This window comes from Psammomys obesus, unplaced genomic scaffold (genome assembly GCF_907164565.1).
Source record: "Psammomys obesus unplaced genomic scaffold, mPsaObe1.curated_primary_1811, whole genome shotgun sequence".
Lineage (NCBI taxonomy): Eukaryota > Metazoa > Chordata > Mammalia > Rodentia > Muridae > Psammomys > Psammomys obesus.
In genome coordinates, this window is record NW_026585691.1 from 12,271,366 (window position 1) to 12,292,001 (window position 20,636).

Sequence of the window (20,636 nt, forward strand, 5' to 3'; positions counted from 1 at the left end):
TGTGTGTGTGTGTGTGTGTGTGTGTGTGTGTGTGTGTGTGTGTGTGTTCTGCTGAAGTAGGCACTGCTGCAGCTATAAAGAAACGAGGCCTCCTAGGAGCAGCTGCTGGAGGAGATAAGGTTAAATACACAAATGATTCAACAAAACACAGGGCATTCAAAACTGAACAAGATGTACAAATCGCCTTGGAGGGTCAGAGGGGGAGCTATAACGGCTGGGCAGGCTGGGTTCAGGGACAACCTGGGGAGAATCAGGGAAAAAAAAAAATCCCACGGAGACTGTATCATTCGATTTTAGCATATGATATGCTTACGAGCACCGAGGAGGATTTGAAAAGGGAATTTAAAGATTTAAGAAATCTGGGCACAGTGGACTGGGCCTCTAGTCTCAGCATTTACATTATTGTGTCTAAGACTTCAGGATCACTTGAGTTCAGGAGCTCTAGACCAGCTTTGGCAACATAGAGTCCCAGGCAACAGATAAAAATAAACAAATTGGTTGTAGTGAAATTTGCCCGTAATCCCAGTACCTTGGAGGCCCAGGAAAGAGGATTTTAAGGATAGCCTGGCCTACACAAGCCAGCTTTGAAAATATAGGGAGACCTCATTCCAGGAAAAAAAAACAGAACAAGCAAAAACCAAACCAAACCAAAAAAAACAACAACCCAAAACGCTGGAGCCAGAGGTGTAGCTCATGGTAGAGTGCTTGCCAGGGTTCAGTCCACAGAATTGCATTAAACCAGTTGTGATGGGCATGTCTGTAATCCCAGTACCCAGGAAGTGGAGGCGGGAGAATCAAGAGATCCAGGTCAGCCCGGGCTGTATGAGACCTTTCCTCAAAAACAAACTAAGGAGAGCTGGAGAGCTGGCTCAGACATTAAGAGAGAATGTTGTTCATCTGCAAGACATAAATTTGGTTTTCAGCTGTTACACGGGCAGCTCACAGCCACCTGTAATCCCAGCTCCAGCGGATCTGTCAACCTTTTCTGGTCTCTGCAGTCACCGGAATGTATACGGAAAACACGCGAACTAAAAATAAATCTAAAAATGAGTTGGTCACGGTGGCCCACGCCTGTAATCCCAGCACTCGGGGGAGGCAGAAGCAGGCGGATAGCTGTGAGCTCGAGGCCAGCCTGGTCTACACAGTGAGTCCAGGACAGCCAAGGCTTCACAGGGAAACCTTGTCTCGAAAAACCAAACCAAAGCCCCCCCCCCCCCCCCCCCCCACAAAATGAACAAACGCATGAACAGTAGACAGGGTATTGGGAAGATACTGTTATTAATGGCAGGAACAACATATGCAAAACATGAAGATGGGAGTAAGGAAGGAGTTTAAGTGGCTCTGTTCAAGATGAATTATAGATGGGGTATAGGGATGGGGTACGCGCTAAAAGGAAAAACAGCTGACTTGGGTGGCAATGCGGGTTCATACAGATACTGTTATTCTCAGGGAGCAACTGAAGAATCTTCGAGTGGGAGGGTGAGATGGGGGCCACTGCTGCTCTTCTACCCTCTCGTGTGTCCCGAGTTGTTTCTTTTGCTTCTGTCAGCACACCAACCTAACGAAACCTTTGACAACCAATGAAAGAGGAGACAACTCTCCTCTTCCACCTCTCAAAAGCCAGGGCAGAAGATTCCAGCTAATTTCACTCTGCGCAAGCCTAGGCCTAAAACTGGCACTGGTCCGCAAAGAAAAATGAACCCCAAACAACTGGAGGGTTGTCGGGGGCTACCTAGCAGGCCAAACAGAAAGAATTGGTATCCGTGGGCATTGTAGGTCAGTCAATGACAGAGCCCTTGCTTAGCCTACGACTTAGGTCAATCCCTAGTAACAATCAAGGTGTGTGTGTGTGTGTCGAAGGGGGGGGGGTCAGAAGAACTGTGCCCACGTAGTGGAGAGAGACCTGTAAAAGCTGTGTTCAGTGATCTTAAGGTTTCCTGTCAACAGAGACTTTGATGTCTTGAAATGGGGTACCACTGAGCAAGCTGGTTCCCACTGAGGAATCCATAAAGCAAGCAAAGCTTGCTGGGGGTTTACTGTGGCCAGGGCGGGCTTCAGTCGGCCTCTTGCCCATCTGCACGGTTCTGGGGTTCATCTGAGTTCAAGGACGACTCCGTGGGCCTCGTCGGCCCCACTGGTCTAGGCGCGCTCCCGCAGGGCCTTCTCCAGCAGGACTCGCAGGCGGCGGCGGCGAGAGCTCAGCTCCCTTTCCCCTCCCCGGAGCACGGGGCCCGCTGGCGCCGGGAGAAGCAGGCCACCCAGGGCAGCGCGCGCCATGCGGGACCCGCAGCTCCCCGCCTCGGCCTCGCGCTTGCCGCCCCCGCGGCACGGCCAGCCGCAGCCCCAGTGAGGAGGAAGAGGCGGAGGAGGAGGCGCCGCCCCCTTGGCGAGCTCGGCGCCCCGGCCGGCCTTGGCAGGACCCATGGCGGATCTCTCGCCCGCGCCGGCCCTGCGGGAAGGCGGCCCCCGTGCGCAACGGCCCTCGGCGCCCTCCCCTCCGCCGCGCTCCCGCTCCAGCTCGGAGCCGGAGGAGGCCGAGCTGTCGCTGAGCCTGGCCCGCACCAAGACCCGCTCGTACGGCAGCACGGCCAGCGTGCGGGCGCCCCTGGGCGCCGGCGTCATCGAGCGCCATGTGGAGCACCGGGTCCGCGCCGGAGACACGCTGCAGGGCATCGCGCTCAAGTACGGAGTCTCGGTGAGCAGGGCGCCGGCCTGCGGCCCCCCGGGCGGGGTTGGAGATGGGAGCGGAGGGTGGGGAGCAGGCCGTGCGTCCCCGCGTCCCCGCGTCCCCGCGCCGCAGCCGAGCGCGCGCTGCTGCTACTGCAATGGGTGTCTAAGCTGCTGCTGCTGCTGCTGCTGCTGAGGCTGCAGGGAGGCCGCCAGGGCTTCTCCCACCAGCTAGCGCATGGCGTTCCCAGGGCCCCACCAGGTCGTTTCTGTCGCGCGAGAAACACTGAGGCGGTGCACGTTTTGGGCACTACCCACAGTCACCTTTCTCCGTGTTGCTACCCGGAGCTCACAGTGTGTATTTACTCAGAGGGAAACCGGTGCGAATCCTGCGCTGTGTAAACAAGCTGTGATGACTCAGGATGTACAGTTCTTCCCGTGAATGGTTCTGTTTCTATCGATTCTGCTTCTTTATTTATAGAAGTGAAATTACACCCCTGTGCTTACTGGCAACCCTGAACGTGACACCTGGCGCTAAACAGCAGCCAGGGACTGTGGTCTAGGTGAGCTGGAGGGCTGTGTTTTACAAATTTATAAAGGTGTGCGTCTTGGGTATATTGCATTACACCTTAGGGAAGATCGTGGAAACCCGAGGGAACAAATTGTTTCATTAAAATTACTTATAGTTAACTGTGAGCTGTGTGATGGCCTTTTTTACATTGGAGCTCAGTATCCGTTTTCAATGATCTTTCCCCAAGCTTCGTTCAGCGGTCGGACAGAAGAAAGGTGATCTTGCCTGTATCTTCAGAGTAACCTGTTTTGCATATTTAACCAGGTGTTTGTTTACCAGCAAGGGTTTCTATCATTTGAGCGTTCTGAGAGCTTGATCGCACCGTTTGGAGACCCTTCGTAATGTTCTGAATGTGAACATACACGTACAACTGTCGTCATGCGCTCCCTTGGGCAGAGCTGAGGAAAAGCAAATGTGAAATCTCAGGGTATGAGTGTTTTGCCTGCATTTATGTGTGTGCAACACCTGTGTGCCTGGTGCCTTAGGAGACCGGAAGAGGGTGCCAGATCCCCCGGAAATGGAGTGAACAGAGGGTTGTGAACTATCTGTAACGTCTGTGTGTGCTGGGACTTGAACCCTGGTTTTCTACACTCGTAACCACCGAGCCACCTCTCTAGCTTCTGTTTTCATGCTGATCTCATTTAATTTGGCTTTCATAAGCAGCCTCGGAGAGACAGGTGTGATTCATCCTTTTACAGATGAAAAGATAGATAAGAAGTCAGGGAATTTCCAAGTATGGTTATTATCTAGACCGGCTTAAACTAACACAGGGATATACTAGTGTCTTTGCTCTAAATAATACTTGTGATTTGCAATCTTAGCTGAGGAGTGCTCAGCATCCTGCTCACTCAAGAAGGAAGGTCATGTCTTTTGGCTTCTGTGCTTCTTAGCTACGAGGCTAGTATATGTGTATTTAGGAACCAGTGAAAGGGGTCTTTTCCTATGGTCTCTCCCCATGGCAGGTATCCTGTGACCCACATTCTTCTTGAATTGCTTGCATCTGCCAAACACACGCTTAGTGCGGTTCAAAGGCTTTCTAACCTGTCTGGTATAGATCCTGCCACTTTTAACCTTATTACCCTTTCCCATTAAAGTAAAAATCAGGTTTTCATTACTTTTATGAACACTTCTGATTTTTTTTTCTCAAAATTGTTTTATGTGCAGGGATGTTTTGCCTGTGGGTATGTCTGTGTACCACATGCACGCCTGGTGCCTGTAGAGGCCAGAAGAGGGCCTTGGATCCTCTGGCATTGGAGTCACAGCCTGGTGTTTGCCACCCCATAGGTGCTGGGAATAAAAACCTGGTCCAGGATAGTGCAGCTGTTGCTCGCACCTGCTGAAGTGTCTCTCTGGCCTCAGCTTCTGACTCTAATGTGTTAGATTCAGGTATGGTGAATCAGGCACTCCTTCTATGCCATAAGCAGGCAACAACGTGCCTCGGCACAGTTGTTAATACATTTTTCATTTTTATTTTTTCCAAGACAAGGCTCTCATGTGGCCCAGGTTGGCCTCAAGCTCTTGTGTAGGTGAGGATGACCTTGAACTCCTGATCCTCTGGCTTTTCGCCTACCAGAGTACAGGTGTGGTAAACTCTGTTGACACAGAGGGTAAGATGTAAGACATTGTAAGAGGTCCTGTGCACTGTAGGATATTTAGCAGCACTTCTGAGCTTTACCCACCAGATTCTCATTCAGACATTGCTAGATGTTCTCTTAAAGGCAAACTCATCCCTGGTTCTACATTCTTTTTGTTGTTTGTTTGTTTTTCTCTGTGTAGCCCTGGCTGGCCTTGAACTCACAGAGATCCACCTGCCTCTGCCTCTGAGAGTGCTGGGATTAAATGCGTGTGCCACCACTGCCCAGCTTCTTTATTCTTAGCTGATTACTTTGATGAAATTGTTTTGAAGGTACTTCCATTGATTGCACAGAAACAGGGAAAGTGATAATACTTATCTCAAGCTGGGTATAATGGTACACACCCATAACACCTGTAACCTTTGGGGACAGTGAGGCCGGAAGGTTGCTGGGAGTTCCGGGTCTGTCTGGGTTTTCCTAGAGTACAGGTGCCAGGGCTGCATAATAAGATGATACAAACAAATTAAACCATCAGCCAACCACCAAACAACCAACCAAATAAGCAAAACTCTTCACATAATAGCTAAGTGGTATTTTTACTTCATTCTTTTTGGTTTTCTGAGGCAGTACCTGGCTGGCCTGGAACTCCAGAGATCTGCTTGCCTCTGTCTTCCAAGTGCTGGGTTCAAGGGATGGCCACCATTGCCTGGCTCTTATAGGTCCCTCTTCCCAATGAGTCTAGCTTGTTTTATGTCAAATTAACATAAAACTACCCAACCCAGGTAGGTTTTCTTTTATTTTGAGACAAGTTTTCCCTGTACAATCCCAGTCTGACCTTGAATTTTAAAAAAAAGAAAAGAAATAAGCATGGCTGGAGAGCTGGTCCGGTGGTCAAGAACATTTGTTGCTCTGCGGAGGACCTGAGTTTGGTTGTCGGCACCTATATGATGACTCACAACCATTGATATCCAGTTCTTCTGACCTCCTTGGGACCAGGCATGTAGATGGTATACACATACACAAGCCATCTCATAGGGCCTCCTTTTTTTATTTCTTTTGACACAAGGTTTCCTGTAGCCAAAGCTACCCTTGAAGTTACCGTATAGCCCACACTGGCCTTGAACTCCTGATCCTCCTGCGTCCATTTCAGTGCTTGGGGTTATAGGCTCATGCCATTGCACAGGCAAGACCAGTTCTGTGCACCAGCTGCTGGTGAGTGCTGTTGGGTTCCCTCCCCTCCTCCAGCTGTGAGTCTAACACTCAGTTACACACAGGGTTAGGTTTGGGCATCTCTGCTAGAGTTTGAGGAAGTGGTTCTGGGAAACTGAAACCATTTGGGTCTGGTTGAGAAAACCATTAGCTGCAGTTCAAACCTCAGACTTAAACTTGCTTGGGCTGGAATGTCCCTGCTGTGTTTATCTCTACGGAGACCTTAAAGCCCCTTAGCTCTGGTGCTAGATTTAGCTATTGTTTAATTCCAGCATCCTGACCTCTCCCTGATGTGTCTAAGCCTCTGGGGAAAATTAGTCAGAGCTCTGAGTTACCACTTAGAATATTTTATTTGGAAACCTTGGAAGAACCAGAGGCCTGCACAGAAACAGCAAATAGGAAGGAGGCAGCAAGGAGAACTATTTGCATAAACTCTCCCCCCCACCCCCTTTCTGTGACAGAGTCTAGACTTGGCCTCAGAGAAATGCTTAATCTGAGCTTCCTGCCTTTGCCAGGCCACCGTGCCTGGTGTCAGAGTTCAGATTTGCTCATCTCTTTCTCTTCCATTTAGCTCCTAAGCTGAGTTGCTCCTGTGATCTCCCCACGTAAAAGTCACCTTGCTGGGAGGGAGTGGTGTGGTCTTCCTGTTTAGGGGGGAAGAACCCGGGAAGTTAGGCTTAATTGTGTGGACCTCTGGGCTGGTTTTAGGGGCAGCCACTGCGGCTGGTGGAGGTTGTTGATTGTCACAGTGCCGCCGAGAGTGAAAGCTGTGGCAAGGGAACCTGCAATTTAAGGTTTTAACAGTTTTTCTTGTATTCCTTCCCCCCCCACAACCTGTCACTGAGGTATACAGTTCAGTGATGTTAAATACGTTTTACGATTGTGACATCATTGTCACAGTTCAACTTCAGAAAGTTCCTTCACCCTGAAGATACCTCCAGACCCATTTCACCCACCATTCTCCAGTTCCAGGAGACAGATAATATACCTTCTGAATATATATGTGTATATATAGTATTATATATAGTATTTTATATTATAGTACACACATAAAATATTATATGTAATAAAATATTATATATGAACATTTCCTGTAAGTGGATTTCATACACTCTTTTGAGATTATGTAAGGATTAAAAAAAAAAAAAAGCTAGCTTTTACCCATGAGCACATGGTCATGGGAAGGATCTGGTCACCACTAACACACAGACTGGAACAGGCCACAGGTACAGGGTTCATCAGAGAGAATCATTTAGTATTTCTGTCTGTTTTCTACAAAAACAAGGATAAAATGATAGTCGTGTATCTATGTGAGGTGGGGGAGTTGTGTGACCAGGGGAGCTGGCCTGGAGCAAGAGTGAGATGGAGATGTGTCCAAACCCCCCAAAAATCTCATCTTGAGACCAGGAGGGAGTAGGACCATTTCTTCCCTGCCCAGGGCCTGCATGTCCTGGTGCAGGTAGTCCTATAGGTCCCCAACTCTGCCTGCCGCCCTTGAGGAGGGCGCATAGCCTGGCAGCCAGGTTACAAGTTAAACTTCCTTTCTCCTTATAAGGTCATGTCCAGCAAGCACCTGGAATTCCTTTTCATGAAGATGAGGCATTCCCAGCACCTTGGCCCTGGCCGGTGATGTACACTCACCCTGAAAGCCTCTACGTGCTCCCCAAAGGTTTAAATAGCCTGTGTTCCCCCAGTTAAGTGAGCTGTCTCACTGGAGCTGTCTCCCAAGAAGACTGTCTTCTCAGGTACCCCCCATCCACTGAAATCCTACATTGCACCCACCTTCCCAGCTAACCGTCGCTCCTCCTAGTCCAGCCCAGTGCACAACAAGCTTGGATAACCCCAAGGGGGAAAGCAGAAACAGAGAGGCATATGTATTTGAGATTATTCCTCAAGCCAAGCTCAGCAGCCAGTACGGAGATGACTTTTGGGGTTAAGTCTCCCTCCAGTGTAAATTCCCCTTCACAAAGTGTATTTTCGGGAGAATCATTTCAATGATGGCTGTCATATTTCAATGATGCTCTGCCTTATTTCACCCCGGGGGGTTCTTACTTCACATCTACAGTCTGTTTCTTAGTGACTAGGTGGCAGGCTGGCTTCACAGGGTCATGATGCTCTCACCTGGCTAGGAGGGCATGAAAATGTTCGATTGCAAAACCTCCCATTTCTGAGAAATAGAAAGTCATTCTGTGTTGCTTTGAAAGGCCACTTTCTGTTCTCAGGGCTGAGTGGCTGTCGGGAAGAACAGAAGGCCCATGGAAGTGAGTTTTCCAGCTCTTCCTTGTATGGGTCATGAGCTGTCTTACTTTTTTTGTGAGGCGAAGTATCCAGACCGGTGTTCGGATGGAAATAGAAAGCACTCCTCACAAGATAAACTATCCTCCGTGTCCTGGGTTATCCGTGTCTGCTGCTGCTGCTGCTGCTACCTCTGTAGCTATGCTTCTGTTGCCTCTGGGGTCTCTTTCTCCTGAGGAGCTGATGTTTTGTTTGTAACTGAGTGACCTTTATAATTAGATCACATCTCTCCCTTCCTTCATCCTTCAGGAGCTACCTTTTGTTTTGTTTTGTTGTTTTGTTTTGGGGACAGGTCACATGTGTCCCAGGCTGGCCTCAAACTCAGTTGTGGTTTCTGGAGTTGGTGTAGGCTTGAACTCCTGATCTTTTTGCCTTTGCCTCCCAAGTGCGGAGATTACAGGTGCACATGTCCTGGGATTACAGACATGTTCCACCATGCCTAGTTAGAAGCATTGCTGGAAGTTGAACCCAGGCCTTCAAGCTAACAAAAAACTCTAGCAGCTGAACTACATCCTCATTCTCCTGCTCCACGCTTGCCTTTTTTTTGAGGCAAAAATTTCACTGTGTACCCTATGCTAGCCTCAACCTCCCTGTGTATGTAGCCGGAGCTAGCCTTGAAGTCGCAGGGGTCTTCCTCCCTGAGCCCCCCAGCACCGGGACTACGGCTTGAATTACCATGAATGTCCAAGGGCTTCTTAACCACATTCAAATAAAACCCCAGCTCCTACACTTCATCTTAGCCAAAAGGCAGGGAGGCAGTAAATCCAACCACGGCTAGACGTTTACTGCTTCCCGGCTTTGCCACAGTTTTCCTGCCCTGCAGATAGCTGGCGCTCCTTGCATGGCCGGCTCTGTACTTTCACGGTAGGTGGCGGTGTCTAGAGACATCGCTGTTTTTGCAAGCCGTCGCTCATCAAGATCATTGCTTTTTGAGAACCCCTTTCTTTTCATCTCACTTTCGTTGGCGTATGCTAACGCCACAAAACCGTGGGTTTCATGTGACATACGTGAACACACGCATCCACACAGTGGACTTTGATCGTGTGCCCCTCCCATTCTCCTCCCCCGTCCCTCGTTCTCTCCTGCTGCTTTCTTTGCGCTCTCCTCCATTTCCATGTCTGTCGCTTTCTGAGTCTGCCTTCCACACGGGGCGCATTGTCTTTCTGAGTCTGGCTTATTTTGCTTTACATGATGCTCTCCAGGTTTCGTCCATTTTCCTACAAACCACAGGACGCCGGTTCTTCCTCGGGGCTGAATAAAAACTCCCATTATTTGTGAATACCGCATTTCTTTATCCTGTCCGCTTATCTGTTGAAGGGCATTGCGTAACTTGGCCTTTGTGAGCGCTGCCACAGTTACACATGGGTGTGGAGGTATTTCTGTTGTTTGGACAGCTGGGTCATGGGGTAGTTCTGTTATTTATTTATTTATTTTTTTAATTTCTTGTCAGTGACAACATATTATGTTACCCAAATGGACTTATTCACATGGAAAGTTTTCATTTTTTAATAATAATTGTGATTCATATATGTGCGTGGATTCACACGCCGCGGCGCTTGCATGGGGTTAGAGGGCAACCTTTGTGGAGTCAGTTCTTTCCTTCTGGCTGTTTCGTGGGTTCCAGGGTTCTAACTTAGGCCCCCAGGGTTTCCAAATGTCTTTCTTTGCTTACTGACTGTCCTGCCGGCCTCTTTTATATATGCTTACTTTGAAGAAGATAAAGCTTTTAATAAGAGGAAATTCTTACCTTCCTCCTGTCTCCTGTACTAAATAAGCATGTATTTATTTAAACTTTTAATTTTTCTTTGGAAATTTTGTTCATTTTAGTTTTATGTGTATGGGAGTTTTGCCTTCATTATGTCTGTGCAAGCACCACGTATATCCACTGTTCACAGAGAGTGTGCTGGACTGTCTGGAACTGGAGTTAGTGCCTGGGCCCTCTGGAAGAGCAGCCACTGCTGCTAACCACTGAGCAATCTCTTCAGTCCTGAGTGTGTATTTAGACTCTTAAAAAAGGTGTATTTGGGGAGCTTGTGAAGAGCATTTACTGTTCTTCTAGAGGACTGGAGTTCAAGTTCCATCACCCAGGTCATGTGACTCACAACCGCCTGTAAGTACAGCTCCAGGGGCTCCGATACCCCTGGCTTCTTTGAGCACCAGCCCTCATATGTGAATGTGTGTACACATGCATGCATACACACATAACAATAATTTTAAAAATTAAACAGTGACTTATTTTAGTGAACAAACAACACAAAAACACTCATATCTGACCCTGCTGCTAACTGGAGGTACTTGGGGTATTTAGATTTTCATTTTGTCTCACCTTTGCTAACCCACCAGAAACCAGAACACCATTTCTCTTCCTTTTGGTAACTTTTTTCCCCCCAAGGAAGGAGAAGGCAGGTCATGATGGTGCACACTTTTTTAATCTCAGCACTCAGGCAGTAAAGAAAGGGGGACCTCTGTGAGTTCAGCACCAGCCTAATCTACATAGTGAATTCTGGGCCAATAATTTCCAAGGTTATATAGTGAGACCCAGTCACACATCCGGTTTCACATATATAAATGATGATGATGATGGTGGTACTATTTTCATGGCTTCTCCTTACCATAAGGAAGCGGGAAGGGCTGTTTCGGTGGCAGATGCTTAGACTTAGCGTTCAGGAGACTGATGCAGGAGGATTGCGGTCAGTTCAAGGAGAGCTAGGGCTAGATAGCCAAATGCTGTTATGAAACAAAACAAGGCAGGAGAAATTGGGCCCATTTATTTGACCGTTGTTTCTTTAGACTCTTTTAAGTAGAATTTTTTTTTTTTTTTTTTTTTTTTTACGAAGAATGAGTTTAAAGGCTTCCAAAACTTGATTCTGTTAATCATGTATCTGAATCAGACCTTGTGTCGATTTCAGAGTGATACAGAAATCCCAGATCAAACATTTATAGAGCTGCACGTGCCTGTTGAACCAGTCATCTCTGTGAATGAGTTTCTTCACGTTTGGATGCTAGCTAGAGGGCAGATGGACGGATGGAGAGGCACATGTACATACGTACATACATAAGTACATACATGCTTAGATGTTAACAAAGCACCTAGCAGTGGATGACAATATTTTCCATTTATCTCTTTCTATACATGTGTATGTTTGTACACACACACACATACACACACACACACACACACATACATACACTCTTTATATTTAAGCATATATGTATATCTTTATAAATATACATGCATTTCATCTTTGCAGTTCCCTTGTGGTAGGTGATGCCTGTTTTACAACAGTATGTCCTAATTTACACATGTGTGTAGGTCTGTGTTGTTCAAGCTTGCAGGGAGGGATTTGAACTGAGTCATTCAGGCTGTTTCGAAATCTCACTGTCTTTACCTCACCGGAAAGGTTTTGTGTAAGTGACCTGCTGCGGTGCCTGTCATAGTGCAAGTTCACGGGCTGGGACGGGGAAGTGTAGACACAGCACACGAGGAGAGTAGCAAGAGATGTGCTCCGCCAAGCTGCGAGCCAGTGAGTGTGAGCCCTCTCTGTGCTCGCCAGTGTTGTGGGCGTAGGGCACTAACTTTCTCCCATCTCCTCATTTGACAAGAGATGTAGGTTGCAGGGCTGTTGTGGGGGTTATGAGAGCTAGTTCTAGTCTCTGCCTCACCCTTTCCCTGCCTCAGGCCTCCACAGGCTGTGAGAGTCGGGGGTGATAAGAACCAGCCTCCAGTGCTTCATCTGCCACATGTGTGCGTGCATTCCCCGTGAACGCTTGTATTTGCACAGTGAATATTTACACTCTGTAGAGAGAGAGAGAGAGAGGGAAAAAAAGACTATTTGTAAAATGTCTCCTCTCTCCTTTTCTTACCTGCCCCCAGATCCTGATTCTTAAAGGCCCATCTGAAGTCAAAAGGATCAGAACCAGAACACACCTTCTCTGTGAGGCCCTTCTCAATGGCTGCAACATTCTTTGACACTCTGCGCACATGCGCACACACCTCCTGGGTCTATTAATTCACCAAGCAGATTCCAGAGAACTGCATGCACATGGTACACAGACATGCTCCCAGGCAAAAACACCCATACATGCAAAGCAATTAAAAATGTACTTTAAATAAAAGAAAGAAATAAGTGAAAAAATGCTACATCTTTATGCTTCAGTGCTTTAGGACTACTGGCAGTAAAGCAGCCTATAGAGGGTGTAGCTCAGCTGGCAGAGTACTTGCCCGGCATTCTTGAAGCTGCAGATTTGCCTAAACCAGGTACGGCGTCGCATAATTGTAGCACTCTTTTTTAAAACTCTACTTTATTTGGGGTGTTTAGGCCTCAAACTCCCTTCCAGCCTTCCAACCCTTGCGAGGGAGAGAAAAGATTAGTGGGGAGAGGGGCCCAGCTATTTAGGGTCAAGGGGTTCTCTTGGGGCTCTGTACCAATCTCTGTCAACTGCAGACGCAGCCAGCAGCTTCTCCATGCTGCTGTACCCCTAAGTGTTTCTCTCTCTCTCTGTCTGCTCCAAACCGTCAGGTTGTCTCTGGTCTCTGGTCCCTGGTCCTTGGTCTCTGGTCTCTCCACACTGTTACCCGCCACACGCCAACACCAAATGCCACCCCTTCTCTTTCTCGGTCTTGTATTTATACTCTCAGAGTCCTAGACCATATCCCTCTCCGTGGCACAGGAGGAAGGCTGTTACCAGCTGGCCAAAGCCATGCTCCGCATGAGACAACTAACAGGTGTGGGCAAACTGTAACCCAAATAAAATCCCACACCTGGGATCAAAACAGCACAACACAACTGAGTTTACAAAGAAGCCAAAACCTCCACCACACATAATCTCAGCACCAGGGAGATAGAGGCAAAAATCAGAAGCTCAGAGTCATCCTGGGCTAAATATTAAGTTCAAGCCCAACCCAGGCGATGTGAGACCCTGTTGCAAACAAACAAACAAAAAATACCCAATAAAACCCAAACCAACAACATAAAACCCCCAACAAAACAAGATAAACAAATCTCCATGTATAGGAGAAAATGACTTTCATGCTATTTCTTGAAACAGCAGAAGCTGTCTGCAGAGGGAAAGACCCTTGAATGCAGAGGAAGCATTTGCCTTAGTTAGAGTTTTTATTGCTGTGATAAAAGACCATGATCAGAAGCAAGTTGGGGTGGGGGTGGGGCGCACGACACACCGTGGACGCCGGATGGTGGCACTGCCGAGGACTGAAGGCGTGACGGTTGTGTTCAGGGTGCTGGTGGGGTGGCTGGTGCTGAGGGCAGGGTGGTGTACAGCAGCCTGGAGCTCGTGCAGGTCCTGTCCCCAGACACAGTGCCCACGACCCCCCTGACGTGGAGCAACAGGAGGTATCTGAGATGAAGAATGGCTCATTTTCTGGCTTGAGGCTGCCTAAAAGACTTTCGTGATTCATGCTGCAGCCAGAGGCCGTGTTTCCAGATCTGTGTTCCATGCTGTCAGCAGAGGCTGTGTTGATGTCCACGATCCATGTTGCCACCGGGAAAACCGTGTGGAAGCCCATGATCCATGCCGCTGCCGGCTGCTATGGGCAGGGGAGCTTCTTTCGAGGTGGTGTTGATGGCTGCAGACTCTTCACTGAGAATGAGAGACACCGAAGGCCTCTGTGACAACCTCTCCCAACTTCCCCCCAAATAAAACAGTCCAGACAGGATGCTATTGAAAAGAGTCCTTAAACATTGTGATAAAGATGCTGAAGTGTAGCTCTTCACGGTTGATGGCTTCTGGTGGGGGTGGGGAGTGTGAGTGAGTGTGGGGCAGAGGTTGGGATGGGAAGTAGGGGTGGGGTGAGGAGGGGCGGGACAGGACATGACGATGCATTCGGACGGAAGGACTCAGCTTTCTTTAAGGAGCTGGCCACTGGGAATGTAACCGTGCTCTAGTGAGTGTATGGACAAGACAAATTGGACTTGGTGTTTTTGTTTGTGTGTTTGTTTGTTGGTGTGTGTGTGTGTGGAAAGGGTGATGGTGCAAGGGTGAGAGGGTGAACCAGGGAAGAAGGGGAAGCAAGAGCGATCAGGGTGCATTGTATGGAATTCCCAAAAAATTAAGAAAAATATTATGTTGGGGGCTGAAAGAAAAAAGGAATGTGGGGAGGAAAGGTTTTGTTTTAGCTTGTTGTCCATCCTCAAAGGAATTCAGGCAGGAACTTAAAGGCAGGAACTGATGCAGAGGCCATGAAGGAGTGCTGCTTACTGGCTTGGTCGTCACAGTTTTCTTAGCTTGCATTTTTCCATCGTCCAGGACCACCTGCCCGGGGGTGGCACTCACCCTGTGGGGCGGGCCCACGGACACCAACCACTAATCACGAAAGTGCACTGCCGACTCTTCTACGGGCGAATCTTAATGGAAGCATTTTCTCCATCGAGAGTCCCTCTTCCCAAATGGCTCTGCTCTGTGTCAAGTTGCCGGAGCACAAGGCAGCGCAGCCGTGTGCAGCAATCGTTCACACATGTCCGTGCGTACGATAGCGTCAACTTTGGAGCTTGGTTGTGTATAACCCCGTGTCTCTCTCTCTCTCTCTCTCTTTTTTTGTGTGTGTTTTAGATGGAACAGATTAAGAGGGCCAACAAACTGTTTACCAATGACTGCATATTCCTGAAGAAAACTCTGAGCATCCCGATCCTATCAGAGAAGCCTTTGGTGTTTAATGGACTCAACTCCATTGACTCTCCAGAAAAGGAAGCTGTTGACGGCAGTTTTTGTTGTGAAGAGGAGCCCTCGGCGGCTGGGGAAGAACTGCCCCCTCCCAGTCCTCAGGACCCAGACCCCAAGCCTGCACAGCCCGAGGAAGTGTCCGCCAGAGATTTCCTGCAGAGACTTGATTTACAGATTAAGCTATCCACACAGGCAGCCAGGAAACTCAAAGAAGAGAGCAGGTGAAGGTTCCGGGTATAGGTGTCAGCGTCTGGACCGCATACTCTTAGGATGCGTTTGTCTGAAAACCCATCTTAACTGTAGAAAGCATGTGTGCTTCTGTGTGCAGGTGCATGGGTGTGCATGTATGTGTGTGCACAGGAGCATGAGGGTCAGAGGTCAACCTTAGGTTGCCGTTCTTCCGGATCCTGTCTACCTGGGTTTTTTGAGACCCTTGGGACTGGCTAAATAGGCTAGGTTGGGTACATAGGGATCCCCCTGGCCCTGGTCTCACCAGGCCTGGGCTTATTATGAATTTGCTCCCATGTCTGTGCAGCAAGCACTATGGACAGCCATCTCCTCAGCCCTAGAGGGGCATCTTTGCTGTATGAAATGTACACAGAGCTGCTGCCCACGGCTTTGACGGTTGACCTGCCTGTCTCTATTAGTCAGCACAAACAGTTTGCTTCTTTGCTTAGTGTTACTGTTCAGCTAGCATTGTGAGGTAGCAGTGGGAACTAGAACATCTCATGACACTTTCAATGGAAGCAGTGCCCTGGACAAGACGTAAAACACCGATTCTTATAACACTTGTCAAGACTGCTGCTCTTTGTTACCCAGAATTCCCATGTTAAGATTCCTTGTGAGTGCTTAAAACTTGACGCCAGGGCAAACCTTTCTCTCTACGTATAATTGGTGTCCTTTTTCCTATATGATTTCACGAAGGGACACAAACTAGTTTCCTTTTTATCTTGTTTGCTATTTTTTTGTAAATAAAATTGATGCCAAGGTTCAACCACTATGTCCTTTTCTATGATTAATATATTGATTTTTTTTTTTTTAGTCTTCCTTTTAAAATTTCTATTTTATAATAAACACCATTTGTTGTATGGACCTCAAATCCTTTTTACTTTTATTTATTCACTTATTTTTGAGTCAGTGTTTTGCTGTGGGTCAGCTGGCCTTAAAGTCTTGTCATTCCTCTGCCTCAGCCTGCCATCTGGCATGAACCACCACTCCTGGCTTTTAAATACTTTTGAGAAAGAAGAGGAAGATAGACAACAAAACAAATATAATTTAGTATGTCTTTAATATGTTTAGACATTATGTAAGCAAATGCTACTCTTTATCTAATTACTGAGGGTCCTACAGAAAGAAGGACACTACCCTTGAACAAGTAGGGCCTATCGCTGCCTTCCAAGGTGCACATAATGTTCTCTCTGCCTATGTCTGCTTTTCTGTAGCATGTGGACAGTAAGTTATATGTGTGTCTTTCTGAATACAGTTGTGAACACTGATTTCTGCCGTACTTCTTTTCTTCAGGGATGAAGACAGCCCCTATGCCACTTCTCTTTATCATAGTTAGTGACTGGCGGACGGACAGCACTCCAACCCTGATCACAGAATGGCTGGACCCTAAAGAAACCACCGGCCCAGGGTTCAGGAGCAACACTGACTTCTGGACTCCCATAGCGCACGCCTCTTTGGGCCACAGATATGTAGACCAACCGCAGCTGCACTGAAGTGGCCGGTTCCTCTGGCTTCCTGTAGTTAAGTCTTCTTATGGCATGATAGCAAAGCTGTACTTATCCTAAAGCCTATCACGTTTCTAGACGGTGAGAGTTTTCGACCAGCTATTGTAGATGCAAAAAGCTTCCAAGACTATTTATATATTTAAGCCAAAAGCAATGCCTGTTTCCTGATGAGATTGTCAGTGTGTGGAAAACCTGGCGGCTGTGAAGTGATAATGCGTTTGCTGTGTGTTTATAACTCAAGTGCTATAATATATATTTCAGTATCACATATTCTGTACTAATGTAAAGAACCAAATTTTGTCTGCTATTTTGTAAAAGTACAAACGTCTGGATGAGAAAATAAACTATGTTTTCACATAGGAGCCTTCATTTCTTTTTTTCAAAATAGGGAAGTAAAGTTGATTTTCTTTTTCTTTTTCTTTTTTTGCTGAAAAGACAGGGATTCATGTAGTCCAGGTTGACATTGAACTCACTGTGTATCTGAGAATGACCTTGAACTCTTTATTCATGTGTCTTTACCTTCCAAAGTGCTGGGATTACAGAAGAACTAGTAAAACTACATCGGTGCGAGACACAAGGAATTCTGTTGAGGCTGTATCTCTGTCACTTCAGGCACAGTGTCATTGCTGCGCTCATTTGAATTAGAAGTTAGGTTTTTGTTTCATTTGACTCGTCTGGCCTTTTATTATGTCTGTAAGTTATAGCAGCAGACATTAAGCTCCATGCCGCTGACAGTTGATGTATTTTCAGTCTTGAAAGCCACTCAAGAGTCTGATATCTGTGGAGTAAATGGAGACTGTTTCCCTGTGTTTAGTGGCTCCTCTCCTCTCTATTGTTTTCTTTCTTCCTGTTTTGCTCCTCTGTCTTGGACTCATCAGGAGCAGAAGCCCTGGCATGCTAGCCCAGCAAAACTGCAGGGGTAGAAGATCATTGCCTTCATTACTGTTCAGCTGCTGGGCTAAGGCACCGTGGCCAAGACAACTTATAGAAAAAAAAAGAGTTTATTTGGGGCTTACAGTTTGACATGGTGAGTCCATGACCATTACGATGGGGAACATGGCAGCAGGCAGGGCAGGCAGGCATGGGTCTGACCAGTGCTGAGAGCTCACATGTTAATCGACAAACAGGCAAAGAGAACACACTGGGAATGACGTGGGCTTCTGGAACCCCAGAGCCGTCTCTCAGTGATATCTGTCCTCCATCAAGACTACATCTCCCTAACCCTTCACCAACGGTTCCACCCTCCGGTGACCACATACTCCCAATACATCAGCCTCAGGAGGTCATTCTCCTTTAAACCACCACAGACACAGGCCCCGCCTTGGGAGAGCCAGCAGGTGCCATGGTGGCAAGTGGAAGCTGTTATGGTCTTCCTGATTTGTTTCTCACCATAATCCTTTGTGTCTTGTTCCTTGTTTCTCATAGCACCCTTGCAATACGGTGCTCACACTGTGTGTGTGTGTGAGTGCATGCATGCTTGTATGTGCTTGCATGTACACGTGTGGAGTCCAGAAGTTGACGTCTTGCTCTATCTCTATTTTATTTATCCACTCAGGGTCTCTCCCTGCACCTGGAACTCACCAGCTCCAGCTAGGCTACCTATCCAGTCTGCCCCAGGGAGTCCCTGCCTCTGCCTCTTGAGTGCTGGGGTTGCAGGGGGCTAGCATGCCTGCTTGGATTTTAAGTAGGTTTGGGGCATGTGAAGTCTTGGTCCTCATATTTACTTATCAACATATTTATCCCCTGAGCCACCCTCCCAGCCCCCATGCTCTTTACATGTGTGCAAGAGATCTGACCTCAGTTCCCCAAGCTTGCGGATGGGCCATCTCCCCAGCTCAGAATTGGGTATGCTCTTGACTGTGGTTCACTGTTTTTGCTGTTACTTGAGCTGCGGAGGTTTAATTGGAAAAGGAGAAAACAAAAAGGAAAACAGAAGAGGCCCAAGCAAGCTACTGTGGTATATAGGAATAAAAAACAAACAAACAAACAAACAAACAAAAAAAAACATAGCTGTGTCTGGCAGAAAATTATTTAATTTGGCCAAGATTGATGGTATCACAGAAGCTCAAATTTGAAATTATGTCCATAGGCTCAACTATATTTCTCAAGTGTTTTATTTTTTTCTGTCAGCAGCTTCTAGCTAAAATATTTCTCATCTTCATATATTAATTTTGTAGTCAGTTTTAAATGTACTGGACTACAGGGATTTGTTTGTTTTGACAGGATTTTGTTATGCAGCCCAGGCTTGAAGGGGCTCTAGCCAGCCTAAGCAGGCCAGACATGGCTCTGGCAGGCCCTGTCCTTCTCCCCCATTCCCTCTATTGCATTCCTAAAGCTGGTCCCCAAGGTCTATTACCTTAATGGTTACCTCTTCTTCCTGAGGCTGCCTACCAAGATCCAGCTATCAAAGTATTGAAGTCCAACAATCAAAAGCCCCCTTTTGGCTACCATGATTAACACGCCCAATCAGAATTAAACAGCTCCTAACATGAAGTTTCCCCTTTTACCTTTATAAGCCACCATTTGCCCAATGGTCACATCTGTCTTCTCTCTATTCAGAGGCAGTCCTTTGTGTATTTGTGTGTGTGTGTGTTTCCAGACAAATAACTCTTCCCCCTTTCCTTTGTTCCTTTCTCCCTCATTCTCTTTGTCTCTTTGTCTCTTATTCCCTGCTCTGTCCCTCTGGGACAAATAAATCTGAGAACTTGGTCTTGGGGGTCCTGAGCTGACACCTCTTCAAGGCTGACTTAGTACATGCTATGTAGCCCTGCCTAGCCTCAAACATACGGCAACCTTGCCCCAGCCTTCTAAGTTATGCCACATCATAACTGGAAGCGGAAGCTGCTGTGAGTCCCAGGCAGCCTTCAGCCACCAATCCTCCTGCCTCGGTCTTCTTGAGTGGGGATCGCAGACTTTCTTCACCATTTGGCCATTTCTGTTTTCTTTTGTGACGGGGTCTTGCTGTGTAGCTCAGCATTGCCTGACACTTGAGTCCTTCTTCCTTCTGCCTCATGGATACAGTGCTATACCATGACCTTGGCATGGAATCACTGTAGAGAGGGCTAGGTCCTTACCACCCAGTAGTCACCACCTCTTGACTTCATGAATTTGAACTCATCTAGTGTTCCTGACTCCTCTGTGAAAGGATGCTCTTGTTTATAAAATAGGATCAAGCGAGCCTCTTCTCTTTTGCTTACCAGGAGGCACTAATGAAGACAATAAAAATAATGGAATAAAAACAAAATAAAATAATGAAATCTCTTACTTAAAAAAGTCTTGCATAGACACTCAGGTATGCTCTAGAAAAGTGCGAGGCTAGGATGATCCAGCCTGAACCAGTTTCCTGTCTGAGGTCGAAGCAGTGGTTAAGGCAGAGTTGGTCAAGTTAGCACAGATGGCTCATTAAGCAATTTTGAGTCACCGGGTGCTTTGGCAAAAACAGCGTGGGCAAAAGCTTCCTCTTCGTACTCACCTGTGGTTGGGTACTGGCTTCTCCAGAGCATGCGGAGAGATTAGTTTGTGAGCCTGGCAGGCTTTTTGTTTTGTTTGCCTCTGTAGCTCTCTGGGACAGACTATCTTCTAACTGTGAAAACCCAGGGCTACTGTGAGTATGGGAGGGGCTTCAGAGCAGGCACCACGGGGTCACCATAAGCAAGAACAGCCCATTTACAAAGCTTGTTCTGTTTATGGTTCCAGACAAGCAAATCTAATGTATTTATGCAATTAGTTTACAATAGTAACCAAGTTTAAAATAATATTCCAGTGCCACCTTTGGTTTGGGAGCACCGATGCCATCAGAGGACCACTGGGCTGTGTGGTTTATCTTCAGGCTTGTGTTTGTGGTGGTTGGCAAACAAGTTGCAGGAACCTAAAGTTTATAACCTTTTTTATTTTGGCAATTTTTATCTC

The 20,636-nt window shown here is 47.3% G+C and overlaps 1 protein-coding gene across 2 annotated transcripts; it reads left to right on the top strand.

Moving 5' to 3' along the window:
• The first annotated feature begins 2,078 nt into the window (after positions 1-2,078).
• Positions 2,079-17,089, top strand: Lysmd2 (LysM domain containing 2). 2 transcript variants are annotated; one of them, XM_055598705.1, is made up of 3 exons: positions 2,079-2,682; positions 14,884-15,215; positions 16,516-17,089. In XM_055598705.1, the coding sequence occupies exons 2-3, from the start codon at positions 14,884-14,886 to the stop codon at positions 16,556-16,558; spliced, it is 375 nt and encodes a 124-aa protein (XP_055454680.1). In that variant the 5' UTR covers positions 2,079-2,682; the 3' UTR covers positions 16,559-17,089. The 2 variants fall into 2 exon arrangements, with proteins under 2 accessions (XP_055454680.1, XP_055454673.1); XM_055598698.1 differs by having other exon boundaries at positions 2,372-2,695.
• The last annotated feature ends 3,547 nt before the right edge of the window (positions 17,090-20,636 follow it).

Bases quoted from the DNA above. Each gene is read 5' to 3' on its own strand.
- Lysmd2 (XM_055598698.1), top strand. From the start codon at position 2,423: ATGGCGGATCTCTCGCCCGCGCCGGCCCTGCGGGAAGGCGGCCCCCGT. The intron at 2,696-14,883 runs GTGAGCAGGGCG...TGTGTGTTTTAG, and splicing joins CGCTCAAGTACGGAGTCTCG to ATGGAACAGATTAAGAGGGC. The intron at 15,216-16,515 runs GTGAAGGTTCCG...TCTTTTCTTCAG, and splicing joins AAACTCAAAGAAGAGAGCAG to GGATGAAGACAGCCCCTATG.